At 40.5% G+C, this 27,118-nt stretch overlaps 1 protein-coding gene across 1 annotated transcript; it reads left to right on the top strand.

Moving 5' to 3' along the window:
• The first annotated feature begins 12,120 nt into the window (after nucleotides 1–12,120).
• On the top strand, nucleotides 12,121–25,961 carry LOC128843675 (C-type lectin domain family 9 member A-like). Its single transcript, XM_054040709.1, has 8 exons — nucleotides 12,121–12,199; nucleotides 19,208–19,303; nucleotides 21,243–21,338; nucleotides 21,755–21,850; nucleotides 22,840–23,007; nucleotides 23,932–24,083; nucleotides 25,123–25,226; nucleotides 25,844–25,961. Exons 2-8 carry the CDS (start codon nucleotides 19,210–19,212, stop codon nucleotides 25,959–25,961), a joined length of 828 nt encoding a protein of 275 aa, XP_053896684.1. The 5' UTR covers nucleotides 12,121–12,199; nucleotides 19,208–19,209.
• The last annotated feature ends 1,157 nt before the right edge of the window (nucleotides 25,962–27,118 follow it).

Below are 27,118 nucleotides of genomic sequence, written 5' to 3'. Positions count from 1 at the left end.
GACCGAAGTAGGAATCAGAGTCAGTCAGACTGGGGACTTCAACTTGAGTTTCTCATATCACACTAACCATGGGGCCATAGGGTAAAAGGGGTGGGGGCACCATTTCCTCCTCTGGTAACTTTGTGAGTGGTGCTTAAGATTAAATCCCTTTGTGACTCTAGCTTAAACTGCATATTTTGCCTCAAACTATTTGTCAGAAAAATTCCACCCAGTTCTACTTAGCATGCCAGTTATTCTTTGCATTAGGGGGATGAAACTAATTTCATATTTTAAATACATTTGGTGATTGAAAAAAACACACCAAAAAAACAAAAAATCTTGGAATTTTTAAAAAAGTAATCAGAATGGTTTCAAAGCCTGTTTGACTGTGCATAAAAGTAAACAAGAATTTTTTTCACAGTTAAGCTAAACAGAGATAGCGTCTGGTTTTGCAGTCTTGGCTGCTCACTTGAGCAGAGGAGAGAGATGCAAACCTGAGAAATACAAATCTCTGGCAAGCGAAATACAAGCTCTGTCAGAAACACAGGTCACAATTATCAAACTTGTGTCAAAAGTTAGGCACCTAAACCCACTTTCAGGTACCTAAATGAAAGTTGCTCAGTTTCTTGAGTAATTGAGCACCCTTAGCTGCCATTAAAGACAACAGGAATTGTGTGTGCTCACAGCACCTTTGTAAACTACTCCGTTTTTATTTATGTGAATTTGTGTGTCTAACTTGGGGATCCATGTTTGAAAATTTTAGTCATTGTGCCTTTTCTCTTCTGGCTGAGAAGGACATTCCATGGCAATGTGGTTTGACCTGTTTTTCACTAGATTGAGGTTCTGACTGTAGAATGGAAGTGCTCAACGAAGTGATGCAAATCATTTTTGTGTCATGCATTTACACTTTATAAATAAAAAGCGCAAAGCTGTTTCTGCTACGTCTTCACTAAAGTTACATAAGCAATACATTTGTCCAGAAATATTTACTTTTCAATATAAGTATTTGAACCAGAACACTGGATCTGGCCCTGCTGAACTTTGGGGAAAGCAGAAACAGATCCAAATTTAGATCAAAATTCCTTTGCTCGGATCCATCTCTAATAATAATTATTTCAGTTGGACTTTTAGGGCCAGATTATGATCTGAACTACAGCTGTGTAAATCCAGAGCAACTAGGGATTTCAGTGGCGTTACTCTAAATTACATCAAAGTAACTGAAATCAGACTCTGGATTTAGAATGACCCCCCACTTGGTAAGGGAACTCCCATCTTTTTATGTGCAATAATATATATTCTGATTACTCTATTTTTCACTCCATGCATCTGATGAAGTGGGGTTTAGCCCATGAAAGCTTATGCCCAAATAAATGAGTTAGTCTCTAAGGTGCCACAAGGACTCCTTGTTGTTTTTGCTGATTCAGACTAACACTCGGAAACCTGAATTTAGAATGAGATTTTCAAATGTCCTCTCAGTTTTGACCTAACTCTCCTCCCACTAAGTCAATAGTAAATCTCCTCTTTACTTGAATAGGAGCAGAGTAGGACCAAAGCCCAGTGATTATGAAAATCCCACCCCAAATCTCCACTCATTTTCACTTCTGCAACCTCAGAGACTTCCAAGTATGTGCTCAGTGGTAACACGGTAGAGTTTTGTCCTTGCTGTCTTCTCTGCTATTACGTACACTTGAAACCCAAGAATCCTGATGCTCACAGCAACAGCAGGCAGAGGATCGCTATGAACACTGCAGCACATCACAATAAGGGAGATAGAGCAAGAGAATCTAAGAAATGAAAGTGAAAATCAACATACATTTGGGCACAGAATTCTGGGCTCGGGTCAGAATTTATCTAGATTTTCTTAGTACTAAGCAACAGGCACTGATTGAATGATTTATTGAAGATGTCTTTCTATAACCCCAAATGTATGATGTGTCCAGGAGAGAGCTGGACAAATAATGAATTTTTCAGTTTGCTGGCAATTCTGAAAAATTGAAGAAAAAAATGGGTCAATCGCAAAACCAAATTTTTCCAAATTTTCAGCAAACTTGGAAAAAACTTGAAAAAAAAAACATTTGGGGTCATATGAAATGTTTTTACTTGGCTCCGAACAAAACATTTTGTTTCAATTTAGAGTATTTTTTAACTTTGTAAAATAAAAATAAAATAAAAGAAATTTTGAAACAAAAAGTTGTTTGGATCAAAAAATCAAAAAAAGTATTTTTGAAAATCTTGAAACAAAACGTTTAGATTTTTTTTCAGATTTCCCCCCCAAATTGAACAAGCTGGTGAACTCTATGTGAAATCTTGTAAAATTTTAGTGTCATCCAATCTGAATTGTTTGCCAACAAAAGTTTTGGTTGAAAATTTTTGCCCAGTTGCAGTCTAGGTGGCTGCAGTGTTGGGACATTCTTTTATTGAACGGAGTAAGAGTGATACATCAACAAAAGTCACTACTAGACTTCTGAAAAACAATATTTTTTTTTTACTGGAAACCAAAAGTTTTTTACTAAAAATCATTGCCAAAAACTGAAACATTTTCATTTTTAGTTTCAGTTTTCAGTGAAAAAACTACATACTTTGCATGATGTTTTAGAAAAAAAAAACCTTTCCCCTAAATTTCCAATAAAAAAATTACTAGTTTTGTTTGATCATCTCCAGTGGTGGCAGCATCTCACGCTGAAGATAATCTGTCACAAAATATTTATGGCTGTAAAGATTAAACAAACACCTTGGTTTCCATCGGATACTTGTTGGCAGCCAGTGCAGAGTATGGAGCTCTGGTGTTACGTACTGTCTGTCCAATGCAACGTTTATAAAGCAGACATGTATTCTGCACGGGCTTCAGTTTCTGAGCAGTCTTTGCCACATACTCACTGTTCAGCCTTGGCCAAGTAACTTCACTTCTGTGCCTCAGATTTCCGATCTGTAAAAGAAGGCAATAATACTGAGTTCATAGCTGTGCTGTGAGAGATTAAGTTAAATTAAATTCATCCTTCAATTAGTCAGTGCAATATAGTGAAGAAAAAAAATCATTCTCATTAGACCATACAGTATTCAAAATTAACCTTTTCAAAACAATGAGACAGCTTACATTTATATACATTTTTCATTTGTCTATTAGGGTAAACACAGCAAAGTAATCATTGATATATTAGACATTAGGTAAGATATTATTCATGCATAAATAAGTACTTTGTTAAAATTCAGTTATACAAACTTGCTAAAACCTATGGGCCAAATTCATTATTGGTCACGCCAAGTGAATTACACCACAGAGGAATTTGACTCTGTATGTTAGAATATTTTTGTATTAGTTGAAAATAAAACTATGTACCTTAAATATATTAGTGAGTAATTGGGCCAAAACCTGAAGTCCTTCCTCAGCCAAAATTCACACTGAATTCAAGTACAAGTTTGTTTAAGCAAAAATGAAGCAGGAACACTTTAGAATTTTGGACCAATAAAATGAAGACAGAGAACTTTACATCTCTATCCTTTAGGTACATTTCCCTTGAAAAACAACACTGAGTCAGGCTTTCATCCTGAAGGATCCCCAAGTATTTTACAAATGATATGTATCAGGATCAACCATTGCTGAAATTCAGTCATAGCTGGCATGAAACATGAAAGCTGTTTAATGCCAGCGCATTACAAAGTAGCTCTAGATATGGAAATGTATAACTTCCTGTAGATAGTTTTGAGGGAATAGAAGAGAATCACACCACTTGGAATTGGGCCAGGACAGCAGAATTAACATCCCAACTCTTGCAAAAACCCAGGGAAATCTTAACAAGGCTTTTTACTTTCATTTGACAGATCATTCTATAGAAGAGAGCTCCTGCCTGGGACCCTTCTCCATTCCCCAACTGAAGGTCCCAGGTTTGTGTGGTGCCAGATAGTATGTAGGATGTCCCAGGCTTTTTCATAAACTTTTCTGTACTCAGCTTGTTTTCCCCCACCCTTACCTTACTGTCTTGCCAGAGTTGGGTTACAGGTAAAACATCATCCTCTTGTAATTCCACAGAAGTCAGTGGAAATACAGTAGGAATGAATTTGGCCCAATTTGGATGAATTATTCTGAACCTGGAATATTGAATTTATAGATAAATGACAATTTTCACAGAAGCAGCATACTTTTCATGGAAAATTTTGATTTACAAAATAAATAACCTGAACAACAACAACAAATCCTAAATACCAAATCCTTTTCAGTTTTCCAATGAAAAGTGGAAAATATGCACAGAAAAGAAACAATTTTTTGGGATAAGCTCTACTATTTTGCCAGGTCTTTAAGTTACTGATTTAAAAAAAAAAAATCAAACCTAGACATCCTTTCCTCCTTCTCTCTGTGGTTCCCCCTTTTAATTTCCTGTTTTCTCTCTCTCTCCACCACCCATTCTGCCTGACCCCTGCTATGTGTATCTCCCCTCCACACACCTTTCGTCAGCTCTCTATTGTGCTCTTTTCACCCTTCTACCTTACCCTGGCTCTTCTTGTTTCTCTTTTTACAGCAAACACTGAACAATATGAGCTCTGGAGCCCTGACCTTCAGTTGGAGATTGGTGTTCTGGAATACACCTTCAAAGTTGTGTATCCCTCCTCATCCACCATGTTTGACTCTTCATAGTTGCTTCTGGTGCACGGCTTTCCAGTGGAGGAACAGATAAGTGAAGAGCACAGTTTGACCCATCTGTAAAATGGAGACTGTGATGAAGCAAAGAAATCACATGCCAACACAGAAGGGGTTAAAGAGAGCCTTTGAGCCCACCTAGACCCAACCTGTTTTACCTGCAGCCAATGCCAGGCCTGGAGGGGAGAGAAAAGAAGAGAATGGGGCTCAGGTATGGGCTGACTGGTAAAGAGCTACCTATCTGAGGGGAAGGGTCACTAGCCTGTCAGCCAAGGCAGCCACCAGAAAATAAATATTGTCTCTCTGGCTATAGGAGATGGTGGAAGAGACTTAGGAGCACCTGGCTTAAGGGATAACTGCGTGACCAAAAAGCAGTGACTTTGTGGGGTTCTGGCCCCACCAAACTTATGGCTGCCCCGCCCAGAGGAACCTGGGCCTTCTGCAGGTCACTACCCAAGGTCCATGAAGGAGTGCTACTGGAGACAAGCCACCAGAGTGACTTGGGCTGTGGGGGCCACATCCCAAACCGAAAGGGCAAGAATAGGAATTAATGCAGGGCAGTGGATGTAGATTCCCTGCTGGGAAGTCAGCTACTCAGGGATGGACTCACACATGGCCCTGAGCTGGATCCTAGTGGAATGGTAGCCCTGATCCCCCTACTCTACGCCCTGCTTTAAAGACTGAGGCATCTCAAGCAGGGGACTAGAAGTAAACCACTCCAACCTCTGGGCTACTTGGCCCTCCAAGTCTCCCGTTACACAGACAATAATACTGAATTCCTAGGTTTGCTGTGACAGGCTAAATATAACATTCATAAAGCACATTGAGATCCTCGGAAGGAAGAAGCTACACCAGTTCTATATAGTAAATAAAAAATTATCCTCATTGGACACTGACAGAGCTGATCATAAAACCAAACATTTTCCAACAGTAAACTTAACAGGGAAACTCACCATTTGAAATTTTTGGCCTGAAATAATGTCAAGTTTTTAGTGTGAATTTTCATTTTAAATTGAAGCAATAGGATTCCTTACATGTTGTTTCAAAATGACATTTTATAACAAAACTTTTCATTTTGTTTAAATTTATCATATGCTTTCAATTCAGTTTTCCATTTTGGGATTTAAATTTCCCCCCTTTTTATTTCTTCAACTTTATTGGCTTACTTGTAAACATTTCTTATAGTTTTCAACTACTTCCACTTTGAAAACTGTACAAAAGAACTTTTACACACTTTCTTACTTATCCCACGGCCTTTGTCCAGTGGGACAAAGGGATAGGCAGAGGCAAAAGTATCCACCCAAAATAATCCATAAGACCACTAGGCTGAAATTGTTTATTTTCAAAAATCAAATAATTTGTCAAAACAAAATGAAAAAATTCATTTTGACTTGACATTTCAAATCAAAATGTTTAATTGCATATGGAGAAGTTGTTTTGAAATAATAATTTTGTTGTTTTGATTTTTCCAATTGGGAAAAATTGACTTTTTCCCAAAATTTCTTTGAGTTTGCCAATGATGATTTGAAATGAACGACTTCTATTTTCAGACCAGGAAAATAAAAAAGAGTCAACATTTATATTTTCCATAGAAATTTTAATTTTGATGAAACTACATTTTCTACTGGGAATTTTTTTTGGTAAAAAAATGTTAACCAATTCAATTCTGACTCTAGAGGAATGACACCAGGTGGAATTTTGTTCTGTATATTAGATTTTTTTGTATTAGCTGAAAATAAAACTAAGTTCCTTAAACATATTAACAAGTAGAGTTAGATTGTCAGCCCAGAACACAGTAGGTAGCACTGTACAAGTGTTAAGAGTATGGCTAAAGTGTGCTCCTTAAAGATACAGTACAATTTTACCAAACAAATATTAAAAATCTTTGCAAAAAACAATTAAAAGCTGGAAGTATACTGGAAACTTTTGTGAATTCTTAAATAACAATGAATTCTCAAAATTTTCACACAACTTTACTTAGAATTATACAACCAACTCTTAATATTTCAAGTTGATTTTTGTGATAAATAGAAAAAAATATCTTTTCAAATACAGGTTTTATTTAAGAAAATCTGTGGCCCTAGTACCCAATTCACTGAACATGCACAAAGATATCAGTCAACTCCCATCTTCATGGTTAGAGTGGCAGCAAGCCTTCTATTTATAAAGGCTGGGATTGTCAAAGGAGTCTAAAAGTGCCTAACTCCCCAATGCCAAATTGCTACCAGTTAGTGGGTAATCAGAATAGGGTTGCAAATTTCCCAGTTGAGATAGCTACTCACTTCTTGACTGTATGCAGTTGCTCAAGGAACAGGGGCGCACCCTCTGTCTTTAAGTCTCCTGTTGAGTTTACCTCCTGCTGTGTCCTGTCCAGTAGGACAGGATTATATATCCCATCCTGGTTGACAGGAGTGCAGCATTCCTTTTCCCCTCCAATATGTTTGAAGTGTGCAGTTCAGAAAAGGCACGACAGAGGTGAACCATGGATATGTCAGAGGGAATTTTGGACAGTTGACTCCATGCATCTACAATTTCCTATCACACCAGCAGGTATTCCAGAAGGCATTGTGGGCATCCAACAATTCACTGAAAAAATTGATATAATATAGTGAATGTTCAAGTGTTTTAGAGGACACTGGGATACGAACCCACAGTGCACCTTGCTTTTAGGGACATTAACCTGCTGCTGTGCGGGCACAAATACAGATGCAGCACAGTGTGAATGCACTCCAAAATATTTTTTTGGTAGCAATGTACTGACAAATCTTATACTGGTGTGACTTCTGTGTCTAGACAAGCCCTTAGCTCTTTGAAAACCCCAGCCTCTAAGCCCTATTGTAGACCCACATCCAACTTGGTCAAAAAAACAGAAGCAGCAGCTTTTTGGCCTATTCATAGCTCAGAAAAGAACTGTTTGAACAGCTTTATGCAATTCAGTTCTAGTATGTGTGTTAGGGATGAATGATTATAATTGAAGCAGTGTAATTTGCATGGTGTCCACAGGCAATACTAACTCTATTGAGGATGAAGGTAGTTGCCAGCAATGTGAGCACTTCCATTCTCATTTCCCCTTTCTCCTCCCACCACCGGAAGATTTCCTGGCCTTTTTACTAATTGTCACCCTGCCCCTGTTTTCAAAATGTGATGTAAGCAGAAGGAGTGGCAGCCCTTCTCAGCAGGTGACAGCTGAAGCAGTAACTGTCAGCATTGAGACAATCTTTAATAACATCACAGGAACAGAAATGGACTTTTTAAACCAATTGTACTATTATGTTTCTAAATCTGTGTTTGACTCAGTGGCGTATTATCGCCTAGGCCGACAAGGCCTAGGCCTAGGGCAGCAAATTTGCGGGGGCGCCACTTGCGCTCTCAGAAGTTTTGGGTTTTTTTGCTTCGGCACTTGTGATCTTGGGGCGGCAAAATCATTAATCCGCCACTGGTTTGACTGAATATTTTCTTAAACTTTTGCCACTATAGCATCCTTTAACAAATCAATAAATAGTCTATTAGCTCTAATAGAAAGAAACCCCGTGAAATGATTATAAACGTAGGATTGGAAGGGACCTCTTGCGTTATCAAATCCAGTTGTCTCCTGCCACAGACAATCCCCCTTCCCCACATTCATATAATTCTGTTCATAAATGAATCAAGCTCCATCTTAAAACCAGTTAATAGAATCATAGAAGATTAGGATTGGAAGAGACCTCAGGAGGTCATCTAGTCCAATTCCCTGCTCAAAGCAGGACCAACACCAACTAAATCCATCTCGCCAGGGCTTTGTCAAGCTGGGCCTTAAAAACCTCTAAGGATGGAGATTCTACCACCTCCCTAGGTAACCCATTCCAGTGCTTCACCACTCTCCCAGTGAAATAGTGTTTCCTAATATCCAACCTACACTTCCTCCACTGCAACTTGAGACCATTGCTTCTTGTTCTGTCAAGTTGTTTGCTCCTGCTGCTGCTACTGGGAAGCTGTTTCACTCTTCTGATGCCTAGAAACCCAATTTGCAGCCTAAATTTATTTGTAGCTATTTATTTGTAGTATCTGTTGGTTAATATTGACCCTTTTAGTCCTTTACTGTCTATATGTTTGATTCATTTATATATTAACTATTCTTTAGAATCTTTAGGATATTAACAAAGAGTATGTTCAATTCTAAAGCTTCAGAACACTGTTTCTTGACCAATAAGTAACCCTGTTCAGGAATTCTATGTGTTAGACTGTATTTAATAATTTTGAGTGCCTCTATGTCCATAGAACTCTAGATAATCTGGGAACTAAGCATATAAAAACCTGGGACACTTATAAAGGATAATTGTCACAGAACTTATGGGGCAAGAAAGACCCACTGAAATATATTATCTTGTTAGTCATATGAGTTGTAAATAATTATGGCTTCACACATAAATCAGGTAAACTGAGAATCGATAAAAATAATGTCAGAACATGTGTCTTTTGGCAAAGAGGTTTTCTTTGTTTGGAAACTGTATATAACAATACTGGTATAGGAACTTAGTTGGGGAATGAATCTGCTGTGTTCGTCCAGATACAGTGATGGAGAGACACATAGCCAGCTCTTATCATTATCAATCATCATTGCATCAAAGGGTGGTAATGCACCTATTCTTTGACTTTAATGAACATCCGTCACTTCTTCGGCTTTTGTCCCTGCTGCTGTGGCAGGGGCTGGAGCTGTCGGTTGCTGCAGCTGCAGAGGGGACTGATGGCTGATGTGATTGCAGAGCCATTGGCCATTATCTTTGAAAACTCGTGGTAATCAGGAGAGGTCCCGGACAATTGGAAAAAGGCAAATATAGTGCCCATATTTAAAAAAGGGAAGAAGGAGAATCTGGGGAACTACAGAATGGTCAGCCTCACCTCTGTCCCCAGAAAAATCATGTAGCAGGTCCTCAAGGAATCCATTTTGAAGCACTTGGAGGAGAGGAAGGTGATCAGGAACAGTCAACATGGGTTCACCAAGGGCAAGTCATGCCTGACCAACCTGATTGCCTTCTATGATGAGATAACTGGCTCTGTGGATATGGGGAAAGTGGTGGACATGATATACCTTGATTTTAGCAAAGCTTTTGATACGGTCTCCCAAGGTATTCTTGCCAGCAAGTTAAAGAAGTATGGATTCGATGAATGGATTATAAAGTGGATAGAAAGCTGGCTAGATCATCGGGCTCAATGGGTAGTGATCAACGGCTCGATGTCTAGTTGGCAGCCAGTATCAAGCGAAGTACCCCAGGGGTCAGCCCTGGGGCTAGTTTTGTTCAACATCTTTATTAATAATCTGGATGATGGGATGGATTGCACCCTCAGCAAGTTCATGGATGACACTAAGCTGGGGGGAGAGGTAGATATGCTGGAGGGTAGAGATAGGGTCCACAGTGACTGAGACAAATTGGGCCAAAAAAAACTCTGATGAGGGTGAACAAGGACAAGTGCATAGTCCTGCACTTAGGACGGAAGAATCCCATGCACTGCAACAGGCTGGGGACCGAATGGCTAGGTAGCAGTTCTGCAGAAAAGGACCTGGGGATTACAGTGGACAAGAAGCTGGATATGAGTCAACAGTGTGCCCTTGTTGCCAAGAAGGCTAATTGCATATTGAGCTGCATTAGTAGGAGCATTGTCAGCAGATTGAGGGAAGTGATTATTCCCCTCTGTTCGGCACTTGTGAGGCCACATCTGGAGTATTGCATCCTCTTTTGGGCCCCCCACTACAGAAGGGATGTAGACAAATTAGAGAGAGTCCAGCGGAGGGCAACAAAAATGATTATGGGTCTGGGGCACATGACTTATGAGGAGAGGCTAAGCGAACTGGGCTTATTTAGTTTGCAGAAGAGAAGAGTAAGGCGGATTTGATAACAGCCTTCAGCTACCTGAAGTGGGGTTCCAAAGTGGATGGAGCTAGGCTGTTCTCAGTGGTGGCAGATGACAGACTTATTTTCATTAGCCATATATAGGTCTAATCCTCTTTTGACTCCTCCACTAAGGATGGATTTGGCCCGTTGGGTTTGATTGAATCCAGATTTAGTTGTTTTAAAGGTGTCTGGACATGACCGAAATGTTCATTGTGAAGATTTCATTTCTTAGTACCTTTAGCCTTAAAATAGTCCAGTTAAATGTTGAAGTTCACACATCGAGGTAGCTGAGCTGAGCTGTGGTTCCTGTTTTTTACATCAGATGGTTTTCTGCAAGGCATAGGGTAGAGATTAGCAGTTTCCGTTTCATTGTTAAAGCTACTTGCAATGGAAACAGCTACAAACTTCAAGGTTAAGGTTGCTATTTTCAGGATTCTTTTCCAGTAAACACATGTTTAGATTTTTTTGCAAAACATTGTGAGAAGAGCCTAAAATGTCATGTTCCATTGCTTTTGTGTCTGCTACTTTTCTTGTAGCTATGACTATGAAGTGTGTATTGTGCAATGAGCCAGCCAGCTCTCATATGACACCTTCCCTGGAGGACTGAGCTAAAGATCACTGACATGGGTGGAAATACTACTCACTTACACCAGTATAAGTGAGGGCAGAATTTGGCCCACTGTTTTCCCCCACGGAAACGGTCTCCAAATCTCCAAGATAAAGACTTCCTCTGGGCCTCCCTGTGTGTTCTATGTCTGATTTGAGTTTAGCTTGTGAACACCTCAGGGTAAAGTTTTTTTCTATGTCTATGTCTGTGTCTTGTACAGGGCTCTGACACTGTCAGAACTTATTAAATCATCATCATCATCTTCATCTATCACTGCCCCTATTCCATATGTGAACAGCTGTTTTGCCTTTTCTTGCACATTCTCAGAGCTGAGAGATGTAGCAGAGACCACAATCCATGCCGCTAGAGACCCAGAAATGTCATCAATTAAAGGCTTCATCCAAAGTTCTTCTTGTGTCTTTCCCATTCTAAGGGTTGTATACGGAGAAGGCTGGATTCCTGACTTGATGCAATGTCACTAATAGGCAACATATCCCAGAATCTACCCATTCAGACAAGCTAAAGGTTGCCTCCATCTTCTCACTTTCCATGCTTGACTGCCAAATAGGAAGCTGCTTGTGGGGTGGAAGATGCTGAAACCAAAAGTTCTGATGTTGATGGTGGTGAGTCCTGTTTGGGCCCCAGACCAAAGACCACTGAAATCAGTGGGAATCCTTCTGTTGACATCTATGGCTTTGGAGAGTAAACATGAAAGTTCCCATCCAAGAACTAAAGGAGGGTATGTGCTTGGACTTCAGTTGAGTATATGTTCTGAAAGTTACTGAGTTTCAGAATTTCAGTAACACCAAGTAGCTTTTGAAGTTAAAACAACAGGTGTTGTCAGTGCTGGTTCAGCCATCTGAAGAGGAAAGTCTCTGTTCTCAGTGCTTTTGGACAAGGGCCGTGACTCTCTAATCAGCAACATGAGCGCTTCCTGTGCGGTTTCAGCCGGAACATTGCAGAACAAATAATTATCCCTCTCTTGGCTGGTGCTGTCCCACTTATAACAGGACACTCGAATGGTGATATCACACTGCCCATCTCTCTCCCTGTGGGCAAAGACAAGGCAAGTAGAAGATTTAAAGCCCTTTTAAACCTTCCAACACAAAGGTAATACCATATTTTCTCCAGAGGCTTTCCTTTTTACTATGGTAATTGCTGTAGATTATCTCCCTTACCTGTCCTGTAATTCAGGAGATGAATAGCAGTGGCTATAATGAAAGATATCTGTAGATATATATGTGTGTGTGTGTGTGTGTGTGTGTGTACATTACATTATTTTTTCCCTTGGATAAAATTTAATATGAACTGCATTGGGAAGACTTGCAATAATAGTATTTATTTAATGTCTGAGGTGACATTTCCCCCCTCTTACGGACTGAGGCTAAACAATATCAAACAACGTGGGAGAAAGCACGTGGAAATATGATCAAGTATTGTGAGATGATGAAGTCAAGGGGAGTTGAGGGTGCTCAGCATGTTGCAGAATTGGACTCTGTGGCTATGATACTGCAATGTATAATGCATGCGTGGACTGCAGCACCCTGGCACAGCCCAGATGATTTTAATGGAGCTCCATGCAAGCACAGCAGTCCATCTGTGCATTGCACATTGTAGGATCAGGCCCTATAGATATAGGTACTAGACCTGATCCCCAAAAGGGAGAAAAATATTTTTGTGGAAAGTTTTGTTTTTGTTTTGCAAAATTTTGAATGTAATTGAAACTTTATAGGTGCTTGAAAAATGGGAGGGGGGAAATATGAAAAATAAAAAAAACTCATTTGTTTTAATTCTGAAAATTTTTAATTGTCAAAATTTGAAAAGTTTAGACCAGCTCTAGTTAATCGCTATTTATTATTTATATAAAACCATCAATGTGCAGGGAGAAAAAGAGAATTCCCTGCCCTGTAGCCCATATAGTCTAATTAGAGAGGTGGGAAGTGTTCAAATGGCATGTTTCTTTTCCTGCATTTCTTTCTTCCATAATATTGGTTTCTTTCTACGATTTCCCTATTTATTTCTGTGTTTTCATTGGGTTTGTAGGTCCTGACTTTTTGTCTGGTTTTGTTCTCTATTTGCCCTTGCCTACTTTCTTTTTAACTAATTCTTTTTTGCCCTTACAGTTTCTTTCTTTCTTTTCTTTCTTTGTATTAATGTTATTTTAATCCTACCTCTCATACCATAGAGATAACCTTATATTGGCCAAAGGAATGGACTAGGGGTAACATTTTTCCAAAGGCACCTATACAAGTAGATAGGCAACTAATAGGATTTTGAAAAGCACCTAGGCACCAAACTGCCATGAGAATTATGTGCCTGGGTGCTTTTCAAAATCCTATTAGGTGCCTATCTACTTGTTTAGGTGCCTACATACCTTTTGAAAATCTGGTCATAAGTGACTTCAGGAGTCTAAGTTAAATATTCATTGTGACTTAGGAATCTAAGAGCCTAACTCTCATTGATTTTCAATGACAAAGACACTTTTGAAAATATTACCCTAAATGAATTACAGCTAGATTGTGGTGTCTTTTACACCTCAAGTGTCTATGAGTCTATGATTCACTGAACTCTAGCAGTTCATTAAATATGCTTTAAATCAAATTCTAAAAGATTACAGAACTACGAATACTAGTGACTGGATTCTGGGAGGTGCTGAATGACCCTTAATCTACTCTGAAATCCTTATGAAGTCAGCAGGCAATGAAGGAGATCTGCAATTCACAAGACTGGTTACTAATGCTACAATTCTATGCAATTTATACGCAATGGACAACTGGGGAAGCAGATTTTTGTTTCATACCTTCCAACTGGTGCCTCTTAGGGACCAAGTGCAAAGGATCTCTGTAAATAATTATTTTGAATGAGCATTGTTTCATGACATATAGAAAAGGAAGATGGAAAGTCATAGCATTAGGATGTCTTATCTATCACCCTTCAGTGAAGAACTGTTCTCTGCAGTCTACCTTACAAGGCTTTGTCCGGTACAGTTTTAAATTTTTCAGGTTTTAACTGACTTAAGCCACATTATACAACATGGGATCTTGTAGGAAACCTTGAGGCCCCCAATGTTAAGCTTTTTCTGAGATGAAAAGTGACCATTTACTTCTACTCTGCTTTCTGCCTTGCACCCAATTTTTGATCCATCACTACATCTTGCCTCTCACCCCATGATGACTTAGCCTCTTGTGCAGGACCTTCTCAAAGGCCTTTTTAAAGTCTACAGAAATTATGCGAGCTGGTTCTCATAAAGAATTCTAAAAGATTCATGAGACATGATTATCCTTTGCAGAATCTGTGCTGGTTAGACCCTATCAGATCATGATCTTCCAGGTGTTTTGTTATTGTTTTAAATATATTTACAACCAATTTACCAGGTACAGATATAAGGCTTGCTGATCTATATTTTCCTGGAGCTCCCCTAAAGCCTTTTTCAAATATAGGTACAACATTTGCTACCCTCAAATTCTCTGTTTTTAATGAAACGGCATATTATTGTTAGCAGCTGTTCAGCTAATTCATACTTGGGCTCCTTCAGAACTCTGAGATGTACCATCTAGGCCTGGTGACTTACTAATTTATAAATAATTAGGTGGCCCCAGCACCTCTTCCTCCCACAGTTCAAACCCTGTTACCAGAAAACGGCAGGTCAGGGTAGGAATCTTCCCCCACATCCTCTGTGGTGAAGACTGATGCAAAGAAATCATTTCTCATTCTTAATCGCCCCCTATAACTGCTGATTTTCAGCAGACCCACAGATTCTTTGATAGGCTTCCTGCTTCTGCTAGATTTAAAGAATCTCTAGTTTGTTTTTACACCTTTAGCTATTTGCTCTTCCAAATGCATTCTGATTCTTCTAATTTTCTTCTTACTTATTGCCTGCTGTAATTTATGATCCTCTTTATTGCCTTTAGTAGAGTCAGATTTCCAAATTTTGAAGTAACTCTCTTTGGCTTGAATTGCCTGTCGAATTCTACCATGTAGCCATATTGGCTTATTCCTTACCTTTCTGGTTCTTTTTTCATTTAATGGTATGTGTGTTCTCTGAGACTCTATTATTGTTTAAGTAGCATCCATCTCATCTCGAGCGATTTTACTTCCTTTCTTTTCTCAATGATGATAGGCCCCTTAGTGATTGTTAAACCACACACAACTTCCATTGACTTCCATGGGAGTAAAGGTTTTTCTGCAGTTCTTACATCAAGCCCTTAATCTTTCCTCATCAATCAGTTCTTTTGTTGAATTTTATCTGAATTTCCTTTAATTAGTGGATATATTCATGGATTTAGAGGCTCTCAAATTTACACAAAGTATTTTAAGGAGAAGGCATAGCACTTCTAGAGTGCTAGAAGGCTGTCCTCTGATAATATAGTACCATGACTGTACTTGTCATCTCCCTGTAACTATCTCTTCCCAGCTTCTTCTGATATGAGTCAAGCTATAAGTAGTTTCTCTAACATTCCATGAAGATGTGCAGCAAAATATGGGGTTTAAAACATGTAGTTTACCTTTTTCAGTAAAAATAAAAAAATGTTTTCATTGCTTGCTCCTCAACATCCTTTGAGTAAGACATGGAGGTAACCAAAGTATATTCAGTTTCACACAAGAACTTTGTTAAGGGGAAGTTAAAATTGCAGAGACACAGTATGAATTTTGCCTTCCAAGAACATTAGAATTAAACTAACCTCAAATAAAATGAACATCACACACAGGAACCCCAGGAAATGCAGAAGCTTGAAAGTGGATCCAGTGATTTTCAGAAAGCTTCTTGGGTGTTCTCCTTTGCTACAGATCTCAGATCTCACTAGGACCACAGGAATGGGGAGTGCTGTTTTGATTTCTCTCCCCACCAGTTCCTCCTGCTTTCTTCAGATACCCTTCCCATGTTCATATTCCCTCCCACATACAAGTCTTCCTTCCTATAGGTATCAGAGATTCAGTGCTGAAGTGATGAGTGAAAGGGGAGAATGGGCTAGAACAGGAAGCTTATGTGGAGAATGGGGAGGGGACATTCCTCTACAGAGTTCTGCAAAAGAGGAGAAATCCCCATAAATAAGTCAGTTTGAAAAGTGGGATTTTTTCCATGGAAAGTTTTGACTAGTCATCGAAAAAACAAAACATTTTTATTTTTTGTCTGAAAATGTTTAATTGTACACTTCTTCCTCGATATAACACGACCCAATATAACACAAATTCAGATATAATGCGGTAAAGCAGTGCTCCGGGGGGGGCGGGGCTGCGCACTCTGGTGGAGCAAAGCAAGTTCAATATAACGCGGTTTCACCTATAACGTGGTAAGATTTTTTGGCTCCCGAGGACAGCGTTATACCGAGGTAGAGGTGAACTAGTGGTTTTTTGTTTTGTCAGTTTTTTGACCAAAATTTTCTGTGCATGGATGAAAATTTTGAGTTTTCTTCTGAAAAAAAAAAAGGAAAGCCGATCCTTTCCTCAAATGTTTATGTTCGGTCAAACCCCCAATTTTCCATTACAAAAAAGTTACGATGGAAAATTTTCAGCTGGCTCTATCAGCAAACTTCAGTGAATTTAGCATTTCCCTTTGTGTGACTTTCAGTGGAAAATTTCTTTTCCCAAAGGTCCCCAGTAATCAGGTTTCACTGTGAGCTCTCCCCTTGCAAAGAAATGGGCTAACAACAGTTTTTTTTAAATAAGCAGCAATTGCTAGCAGTTATTTGATCTCTAGGGGAGTCTAGTAAATTAAATTGTATTTATTTATGTTTTTTTAATTACATGACAAAAAGAAAATGTCTACAAGAATATTTGAACTGTAATGAAAAGCGATATTTTTAGCGGAGAAATCTGACAAACAACTTGTTTCAAATCACTTCAAATTTTGCAGAATTTTTTTTACCTTGGACCAAGTTCTCTCCTATCAATTTTAAGTCAAAGTTGCTTTTTTGGTGATTTATGTAGAGCCCCCAAATTGAACTTCTAATGGAAACTAAATTGCATCCGTAATTAAGTAGGGCCTGCATCATTCTATAATATTTACCTTCTTTTTTATAAATACAGGCAGTTACCAGTATCAGAAGGAGATAAAGTGCTCTATTCTTCACATGTTCTTATGCATCCCTCATCACCATATATGAATGGACTGTAAGGTGGATAGAAAGCTGGCTAGATCGTCGGGCTCAACAGGTAGTGATCAATGGCTCCATGTCTAGTTGGCAGCCGGTTTCAAGCGGAGTGCCCCAAGAGTCGGTCCTGGGGCCGGTTTTGTTTAATATCTTTATTAATGATCTGGAGGATGGTGTGGACTGCACTCTCAGCAAGTTTGCAGATGACACTAAACTAGGAGGTGTGGTAGATACACTAGAGGGTAGGGATCGGATACAGAGGGACCTAGACAAATTAGAGGATTGGGCCAAAAAAAACCTGATGAGGTTCAACAAGGACAAGTGCAGAGTCCTGCACTTAGAACGGAAAAATCCCATGCACTGCTACAGACTAGGGACCGAATGGCTAGGTAGCAGTTCTGCAGAAAAGGACCTAGGGGTCACAGTGGACGAGAAGCTGGATATGAGTCAACAGTGTGCTCTTGTTGCCAAGAAGGCTAATGGCATTTTGGGCTGTATAAGTAGGGGCATTGCCAGCAGATCGAGGAACGTGATCGTTCCCCTTTATTCGACATTGGTGAGGCCTCATCTGGAATACTGTGTCCAGTTTTGGGCCCCACACTACAAGAAGGATGTGGAAAAATTGGAAAGAGTCCAACGGAGGGCAACAAAAATGATTAGGGGTCTGAAGCACATGACTTATGAGGAGAGGCTGAGGGAACTGGGATTGTTTAGTCTCCAGAAGAGAAGAATGAGGGGGGATTTGATAGCAGCCTTCAACTACCTGAAGGGGGGTTCCAAAGAGGATGGAGCTCGGCTGTTCTCAGTGGTGGCAGATGACAGAACAAGGAGCAATGGTCTCAAGTTGCAGTGCGGGAGGTCCAGGTTGGATATTTGGAAACACTATTTCACTAGGAGGGTGGTGAAGCACTGGAATGTGTTACCTAGGGAGGTGGTGGAGTCTCCTTCCTTGGAGGTTTTTAAGGCCCGGCTTGACAAAGCCCTGGCTGGGATGATTTAGTTGGGAATTGGTCCTGCTTTGAGCAGGGGGTTGGACTGGATGACCTTCTGAGGTCCCTTCCAACCCTGTTATTCTATGATTCTATGATTCTATATCTGACTACCTTTCAGAGGTGAGTTAAGGGAGGTGACTAACATCTAATCACATACAGTTTTTACTTTTCTTCTCCCCGCCCTGGGGGAAATTGTGTGAAAAGTGTAGTTTGGAGGGAGGTGGGGTTGTTTTCCTTTAAAATAAATTATATGTGCTCTGTGTTATATGTTTATGTTAGCCAATACAAAGTTTGAGAGGTGCGCCTTGCACTTGTAGCAAAAGGTAGTGATATTTGAGGTGGTTCTTATTTCCTGTGGAAATTTGCTCCATGATCCCAGACTGGCCCCGAAAAAGCTCCATCTCCTGTATAGACGAGTTTTGTCCTTGTGGTAGAAAGTTCCATTGTGCCGAAGAAGTGGAGTTGTTGGTCACATGGACTGATTCTGGCACTTTAGGCAATCTCTTTGGTATTGTGGGGCCAGGCATGGAGCACCATAAAGATAGGAACTGAGATCTTTAATTTGACCTGGCATTCTATAGGGAGCCAGTACAGTGAGTGGAGGACTGGTGTGAGGTGCTTATGGCAGCCTGTGTTGCCGAGGAGACAGGCTGCATCGTTCTGTAGTAGTTGGAGTGTCCTGAGGCTGATGGCTTCATACCCTGCTAAAAAGCATTGCTAGACCAGCCAGGAGGTGACAAAAGTGTGTATATGTGAGGCCAAATGATCACCCACTGGGATGAGATGGAGTGGCCTAGCTAGCCATAAATGGTAGAATATGTTTCTTCTGGCCTTTGTTATGTGGGAGTTAAGTGTCCGAGAGCAACGCAGGAGCACTCATACCGAGCCACTGAGCAGGCTGTCCTGTTACATTGCTCCTGTTCATGTTGATGCTTTTACTGACTCTAAAAGCTCATTTCACTGAGGTACAAATCCCAATATTCATCTCAGTTCACTAACCCCATCTCTGGAATTTCTATCCCATAACCCACCAGAAATGAGTGAGCAGTCAGTGACCTATGTGGACCTCAGATTTCATACTCCTGCAGAGAGGAAGAGAAAACGAAGACCAAAGCACACCAGGATCATAGGTACTGTATATTTATAATCTCCTGAATCTATGTCTAACATTATGCTTTTAGCCCCACTCAAATCTCCTTCTTGAACTTTATCCTACAAACCCTAACGTTATATATCAAGAATCTGTGTTAGAGTTTTTTCTCAAATGTCAGTAAAACTATGTTGTTAGTTTTGTGTCAGTCTGTGTGATATAAAGGAGCCTCAAGAAATGCGTAGTCTTCCAAGTATGGGAAAGAATTGGCTTTGTGCCTACAAAGCCCTGGAATACAATTATTTGATTATGAAGTAATAAACCCTTGTGTCACAGGGTGGTACTGGCCCTTTATGAGGGAAGAGACTAGTTCACCTGTGACTGGTCAGCTGTCCCAAGTTGGTCTATAGGAGAAAGCACCTGAGTGGATTGCTCTGTGAGCTAATATTTTCCATCTTGAGTTGACTGTTCAGGTTTTCCAGAACTTCCATGGCCTGCAGCCTGACCATGGAATCTTTCTGTCAGTCAGCAAAGATTTGGAGCCATCACTCATGAGAAAGGTCTCTTGGACCTGAGGATAAGCATTCACACGGTTCCAGGCTTAACTACATCTTTGACCTCCCTCCAGCTCTTCCTTGAGGGCACCCACTGAAGATTTTGGCTTCCCAGCTCTCACATCTCTTGAGGCAGAGACCCACATCTTGCCTTCTGGGGGTTTAGGCTTGCAGTACCTCTGCACCTCATTGTGATTTCGCAGCAGGTCTGATCGGGAACCAGCACCTGCAGTTAACTCTTTTACAAGGGCTATAACAGTGTATTCCAGTTACCAACCAACCTTCAGAAAGCAAACTGTATTTATTCTTAGGGGAAAAGCATTAAAGAGAAAACATATTTTAAAACAATAAAAGAACCTATATGCATGCTAAAAGCTTACCTGAGGTCATCCCCAGCTCCAACACAGAGCTCTGGTAGGGTGAGTCTTTCAAACTCTTGGTCCCAAGTTTATGTCAGTTTTTATGATCAGAAGCCCGATACCCAACTGAATAGTTCAAGTGTTACTTTGTACAGCTCAGGCCTTTAATCTGCAGTTTCGGAGAACAGGTAATCCCAGTCAATGGCCCTCTCCTCAGGGTGTAGCTTCAAAAGGTCAGGTTTTTTTGAAGATAGCAGAAAATAATAAGAAACAAATGTTGTACTCACCACTTTACTATGTGCTTTCTGTCCATCCCATACTTTAACTAGCTACAGCCTTTGGGCCAAATCCTGATGTCCTTACTAAATTTTACTCAGTCTTACTAGGCCATTAGTGCAGAGAAAAAAAATTCAGGGACAGATTCTGATTCCTTTCCTTATTCATATTCACAGAATAAGATTCAACTCAACATGAGTCACAATTAAAGAATCTGACGCTCAGAGAATTCACCCCTTGTTCTGTTCATGACTTATCTGAGAACAGGCGTGAATTTTTTAAAAATGGGTTTCTATATGAAATTATTCAGTGTGTAGTTTATGTTCCAAGTTTGGAGTAGGCTGTCAACTATTTGCAGTGGCTACTGCTTCAAGAATTCACTATTCATACTTCGCTATTGGATCAATGTGATCGGTCACCTAAGTCACATGCTATTGTTTCTGCTTCCTAATTGGATGACTCTGATAAAGGTCAAATTGGAAATCTGACACAAATTTTGAACAATGTGTGTAATTAATCAATGGAACAGATTACCAAGGAATGTGATAATTCTCCACCATTTGGAGTCTTTAAATGAAGACTTACTCTCTTTCTAAAAGATATGGCTCAATTCAACCACAAGTTATTAGTTTTGGAAACAGGAATTACAGGGTGAGGGTCTATGGTCTGTGTTACATTACGCAGGAATTCAGACCTGATGCTCATAATGGTGTCTTCTAGCCTTAACATCTATGAAGTTATGTTCCCACCTACTGTGATGACAATTTCATAGAGCTGTCTTTCCATCCAGAAACCAGCGAGCAGGAAATAACCTACTCTGATCTGAAGTTTCACACTCCTTCAAAGCAGCAGAGGCAACAAAGACCTACAAGTGTAGAGAGCAAAGGTATTATGCACTATGAGCTTCTAGATCCTTATTTTCTTTTATCAAAGTGTTCATAGTCAAACATCCTCCTCCTGGTGTAGCCGCTGTCGATGGCCTCATGTTTAATGAACAATAAAATTAGAATTTTGTCTACTGTGGAAGGAAATGGCATGTTAATGGGAGCTCGCTTAGGACCACACTGTGCCAATGCCTGGGCAGAAATTGGGATGTGACAGATCTGGACTTCACTGTTTTTTCCACACCTTCTCAATTCACACAAGATTTGTTGAGCACATATTCAATAGCTCTTATTATTGGATTGGTTTAGCTCCATAGAGGTGGGTTCTGGCTTTGGTAGACTGGTGTGGCTGAGAGCTCTGATCTGATCCCATAGATCTAGTCATCTTTGCTTTCATTTTCTCTCTTATTTCTGTTAGAATCTCCTTCTCCATCTTCACCATGGCTCATTACAGTGATTCTGGGGCTTCTCTGCCTGGCTTTGCTAGTAACTGCAGGGGTTTTGGGTGCCAAGTGTAAGTATTTGCCAAGAAGGCAACAAAACATTATCTGAACCATTATAAAGTTTAGAAGGGATCTTCTAATAAGTATTTGAGTAATGTGTGTAAATGCATATGTGAGACACTGTCATAGTTTGCATTACTTTGTGAAAAACAACTGGTATTCAGAACCGGTAGCCTGCTGAGCTGTGATTTGAATTTTACCAGTAAAACACGTGAGAAGCTGAGATGCCTTTAAGGGTGTGTCTACACAGCATTTTGGAACAAGCAGGAGCAAGCTTTTTAGCCCAGGTCAAAAGACTAAGGCTAGCAGGGTTTGCACTAATGCTGTACAAATACCTATATAGAATACCTATGTAGCATTTTGAAGCTACATCTTGTATTGCGGCTCCAGCTCTGAATCCCAGGGAGAGGGGTGGTCCTAAGAGGCCTTCTGAGTTAAGACTAAAGTTGATTTGAAACTCTGACTACAGTTTAAATGTGGTTAGAAATGGCATCATGACTAGGACTGGGTGAATTTTTTTCAGTGAATATTTTATTAGCCAAAAAATGTATTTTTCTATGCACTAAATTGCCATAGCTATGCCGGCATAACCCCAAGTATAGACATGACCTACTACTCCTGAAATGATGGTAGTTGCATATGCTACACACACCCTCCCCCGCCCCAAATGATGGTAGCTGCGTACCATTCTTCCATTTACATAGCTGTATCTGTGCTGGGGTTAAGTTGGCAAAATTACATGATTTAGTGGAATGTTTTTTTCACACTCCTGACTACTGTAACTACATTGACCTATCCTTCCAGGGTAGACCAGGTCTTTCACTCAAGTTGTAGCAGTTCATGCTTTTAGCTCAGAAGGTCCCCAGTTCAATCCCCAGTGTGTAAGCCATAATGACAACTGTCACAATTGCTGTTAGCATCCTTATAATGCAAAATGCAAATGATTTATATAAGTGTATTGAATTTTGTTTTAACTGATTTCTTGGGATGTGGATTTAAGTTCTCCAGGCTTCCCACCAAGTAAGAAGACTCAATGAGGAACTTATCCAGAAACAGGCTATTCTGAAAAACTTCACACAATTGCAGAAAACCCTGAAAAACTGTACTCAGCAAAGAGATGATCTCCAAGCCAATATCACAGAACTCTCAAATGCTGTGAATAGGGAAGGTATCGATCAGAGCTCACTCTTCTGTTATATCCTTTATGGTAATATTGTTGCTTTATCAGAATCCAGTTCTCCTTGTCTTTATTAACAACAAAGTTACTTCCGTCGCTGTGCACAAAATGTACAAGGGCCTCATCTAAATATTAATTACATGGAAAGCCACAAACAAATCTTAGCAAAAATATGGTGTCCTAAACAGTGAACATAATAAATTATCCCTGGCTAACTAGCTTCAAAGTAGAGGAACCTGGGTGGTTCCTTCCCAATTTACATCTCTCAATGGTACAAGGGAAAGACACTGATAAACAGAGGGATTTTGACAAATGCAAGAGACAACTAGGCTGCTGCTATCAGGTTTTCATCCTAGTCAACATCATTGTTGCCATCACTTTGAAAATGAGGCCATGATGATGATGACTCATCTGCAACAGAAGCAAGTTGTTCAGAAAGGCATCTCATTGTTGCTACCTCCTGCCCAATTGCTCTCATTACCTTTCTTGTTCATTGTGATCTGAATGGAGCTGGATGGGAAACAGGTTTCCTGTCCCATGAGCACTTTTGAGAATTCAAAATTTTCCCATTTCATGTTGGGATAAAACTGAGACCTTTCAAAGTTTTCCATGAAAAAATAGAGAAACCCTTGAGTAGCCAATAGCCTGGAGTTGAGGGGACTCATGCGGGATGAGGGAGAATCAGGGTTAAGTCCCTGCTCTGCCTGATTCAGAAAAGAGCCTTGACCCAAGTATCCCATATCCCAGGTTATTTTGGGGGCACCCACATCAGCTTCATCCTAGCTGGCAAGACAAACAGTACATTCCCATGGAGAAATATACACACTAGCTAGTACACGGTGACATTCTGTATCACACTGCGTCGCACCCATCAATAGAGAAATATGATGGGTCTATATTTCTCTCTTTTTCAAGGAGATAAATGCAGCTCTTGCCCTGAGGGCTGGATACAGCATAGAAGGAAGTGTTACCATTTTACACATGAAAGGAGCTCCTGGGAGAAGAGTCGAGAATACTGCTCGTCTCACAGCTCCAGACTGCTGAGGATAGAGAACAAGGAAGAATTGGTGGGGAATTTACCCTTTGCCTTATTTTCCTGTATTTTCCAAACTACACCTGCCCAATATTCATCTGCTGGGGAAGTGGGATATGGGTATAAAATGAAAAATAACACTGGCAGGGTAAAATGACCCTCTAAACTGCTTGTGTTGTATTCAGAGCTGTGTCCCCAAGAGACACTGGGCAGATTTTGGGCACCAGAGAAGGAGTGAATCCAAATTTTATCTCTGACTTCAGGACTGATTAAAGGGAGTGTGATGTCCTAGCCTAGGCAGGGCCAGCTTTAGGCCGATTCAGCCGATTTGGCTGAATTGGGCCCCGCGCCAAGAGGGCCCCGCGCTGCAGCTGTCCACCCCGCCCCAAGCTCACTTCCCCCTCTTCCCCTCCCCTGAACGCTCCGCCCCCTCCCCTGCTTCAGAGAATCAGATATTCGCGGGAAGTCTGAAAAGAAGCAGGGGCGGGAGAGCAAGCCCCGCCCCCAGGAATCGGGCCCCGCTCTTGCTAAAGCAGGCCCTAAGCCTAGGGATTAGTGCTCTGCATAGCACGAGGAAAGCAGAAAGTCCATTCCTAGGGTCTTAGTCTCCTCTCACTCCATCGTGAATCAGGACTTCCTTCACTGAATTCAATGAAATGAAACCCATCTGAGAATAAAACCAAGCTTTGTCTCTCTTTAACAGAGGCTGGAAATGCTGTTGAGTTAGTGTTTGTGCTGCTCGGGAAGAGAACTCCTCATCTCTCTCATTAGTGATACCCCTGGCTGATGGGACAATTGTGTTGACTTGTTCTCCGGGGTATCCTATCAGTTCTTCTCAGCCAGGACAGTAGCTGTGATGCTTCCCTGGAGGGGCAGGTGCACATTAAATTGGGCAAAAATCTCATAAAATCTATGGTTAACTATTTTGGAAAAAATGAGGTGTGATTGGCCAACGTATGGGCATTACGAAACACTGGTCCTGTTTGGGACACATCAACCTCATTCTCATCCCTGGTATCCATATACCTACCAAAGTGGATTGATGTAAATGATTTAGTCTTGTTCCCAAACAGGATTTCATAAACAGACTGGTGTGTTTTCACTGGATTGGACTATTCCGTACGGGAGCTGCTACAAGCTGGATGTGGGAGGATGGCACAGCTTATTCCACTGAGCTGTAAGTCTCTGGCAGATCTAGAAGTTGTTCACTTGTGTTTTACATCCTTGTGCATTTCTTACAGAATTTGCAGTCTGGCACTGCTACTGAACATATAGTATTATTGTGCATTTTTGACTTCTACAAATTCTCACAGGAAGGAGTGGTGCTAGTTGGATTGTTTAAATCTAAATGAATAAACATAATAAAACAATTGAATAACATTAACGGTGGTAGGTGTAACTCTGTCAGAGCTACATACGAATATAGACATTCACAAATATTCTATAATGGGACATTTCAAAGCTGAAACACTGACTAAGGGTGATGCCACCATTACACTTAACGAGGAAAAGAAGAGAATACCCTCCTACCCCTGAACATTAAATTGCACAACAGCTGCAGTAAAGAGAAACAAGAGGCCTTCTCAGCTAAATTAACAATCTCACACTAAAAAAAATTCCAAATCGCAAAGAAATGCTTTTCATAGCTCATCTTGGAGGACATGTTATTCTGAGAAGTGAAATTAATAGGTAAGACAAGCTAACTCCAATATTTAGGCAGCCAAATGCAATGACACTGTTTGTGATTTTACAAAAATGGCATGGCTGAGTGTTAAATGTAGCTTTCCACCCCAGGTTCCAAGTAAAGAGGAAAGAGCCTGGAGCATCCTGTGCACTTTTGAAGGCAGGAGAAGCCACCTCCTATAATTGTACTGAACAATATCGCTGTATTTGTGAGAAGAAAGCTGCTTAGCTGAAGCCTGCTGAACAACACAAGAAGATCACAGCATCCGTGAGACACATATCCTGGGATGTTCCAAAGAGAAAGAGAAATCACAACCCCTTCGATTTGCTGTGTTACCATTCAGACTGATGGCTGCAATTTCAGGTGATAAAACACACAGCAGACTGTCAAGAAGCAGGGCAGAAACCCCAAACTGGAATCTTCTCCAGCCAACCAGAGCACTCCCACCATACTGAATGACTGTCATTCCCATTTGGGTTGATAAGAGTTGATTTCAGAGGCCATTAGTGCAAATATTAATAAATACTTTGTAAAAAATATAGAGTGTTGTTTGTGCACTGGGTGTTTTATGGAAAAATACAATTTACCCCAAAGAGCTTACAGTGTAAATTAAAACAAAATACAATCAATGAGGCTCATACAGAGACAAAAGAGGAATGGGAGAGGAAGAGAATGACCATCTTGCTGACTGGGGATTGAGCTGGGGATGTCTAGAGCTAAAAGCCTGAGTTAGAGAAATAATTCCCCAGCTGGCAGCTGTAACACACTCACATGCTCTGTGGGTTGGGCACACAGGGGTATGTGTCACTCACACTGAACAAATATCAGAGGGGTAGCCGTGTTAGTCTGAATCTGTAAAAAGCAACAGAGGGTCCAGTGGCACCTTTAAGACTAACAGAAGTATTGGGAGATATTGGGAGATCCCAACACTTCTGTTAGTCTTAAAGGTGCCACAGGACCCTCTCACACTGAACAGTGGATTACAGATTTTCCCTGAACAGAGAAAGCTTGTCTCAGGCTCGCAGCAGTTTGAATCCCAGATCAGCTTCAATTTTATAGCATGTGCAATCTTGGTTATGACCACGGATTGAACGGGAGGCCTCCAGAGCTAACATCATGAGTCTCTACAGCTTGAGATGTGCTTAAACAAATGAAGTGCTTAAATTTGGCACTGTCACCCTGTCTGGAGTGGCTCACAAGCATCAGTGTCAACCTTAGGGCAGGCTGTCAAGCACCAGGGCAGAGATCCGAAACTAGCTGTGTGTTCTATAATTAGATTTCACAAACCCAGTAACAAGTGTGAACTCCTAAAGCACTATAACTGCCTTACTATGTCAAGTATCAGAGGGGTAGCCGTGTTAGTCTGAATCTGTAAAAAGCAACAG

Source organism: Malaclemys terrapin, chromosome 1 (genome assembly GCF_027887155.1).
Source record: "Malaclemys terrapin pileata isolate rMalTer1 chromosome 1, rMalTer1.hap1, whole genome shotgun sequence".
Taxonomy (NCBI): Eukaryota; Metazoa; Chordata; order Testudines; family Emydidae; genus Malaclemys; species Malaclemys terrapin.
Note: the sequence above shows the minus strand (reverse complement) of the source record. Positions and strands in the feature narration are given on the sequence as shown.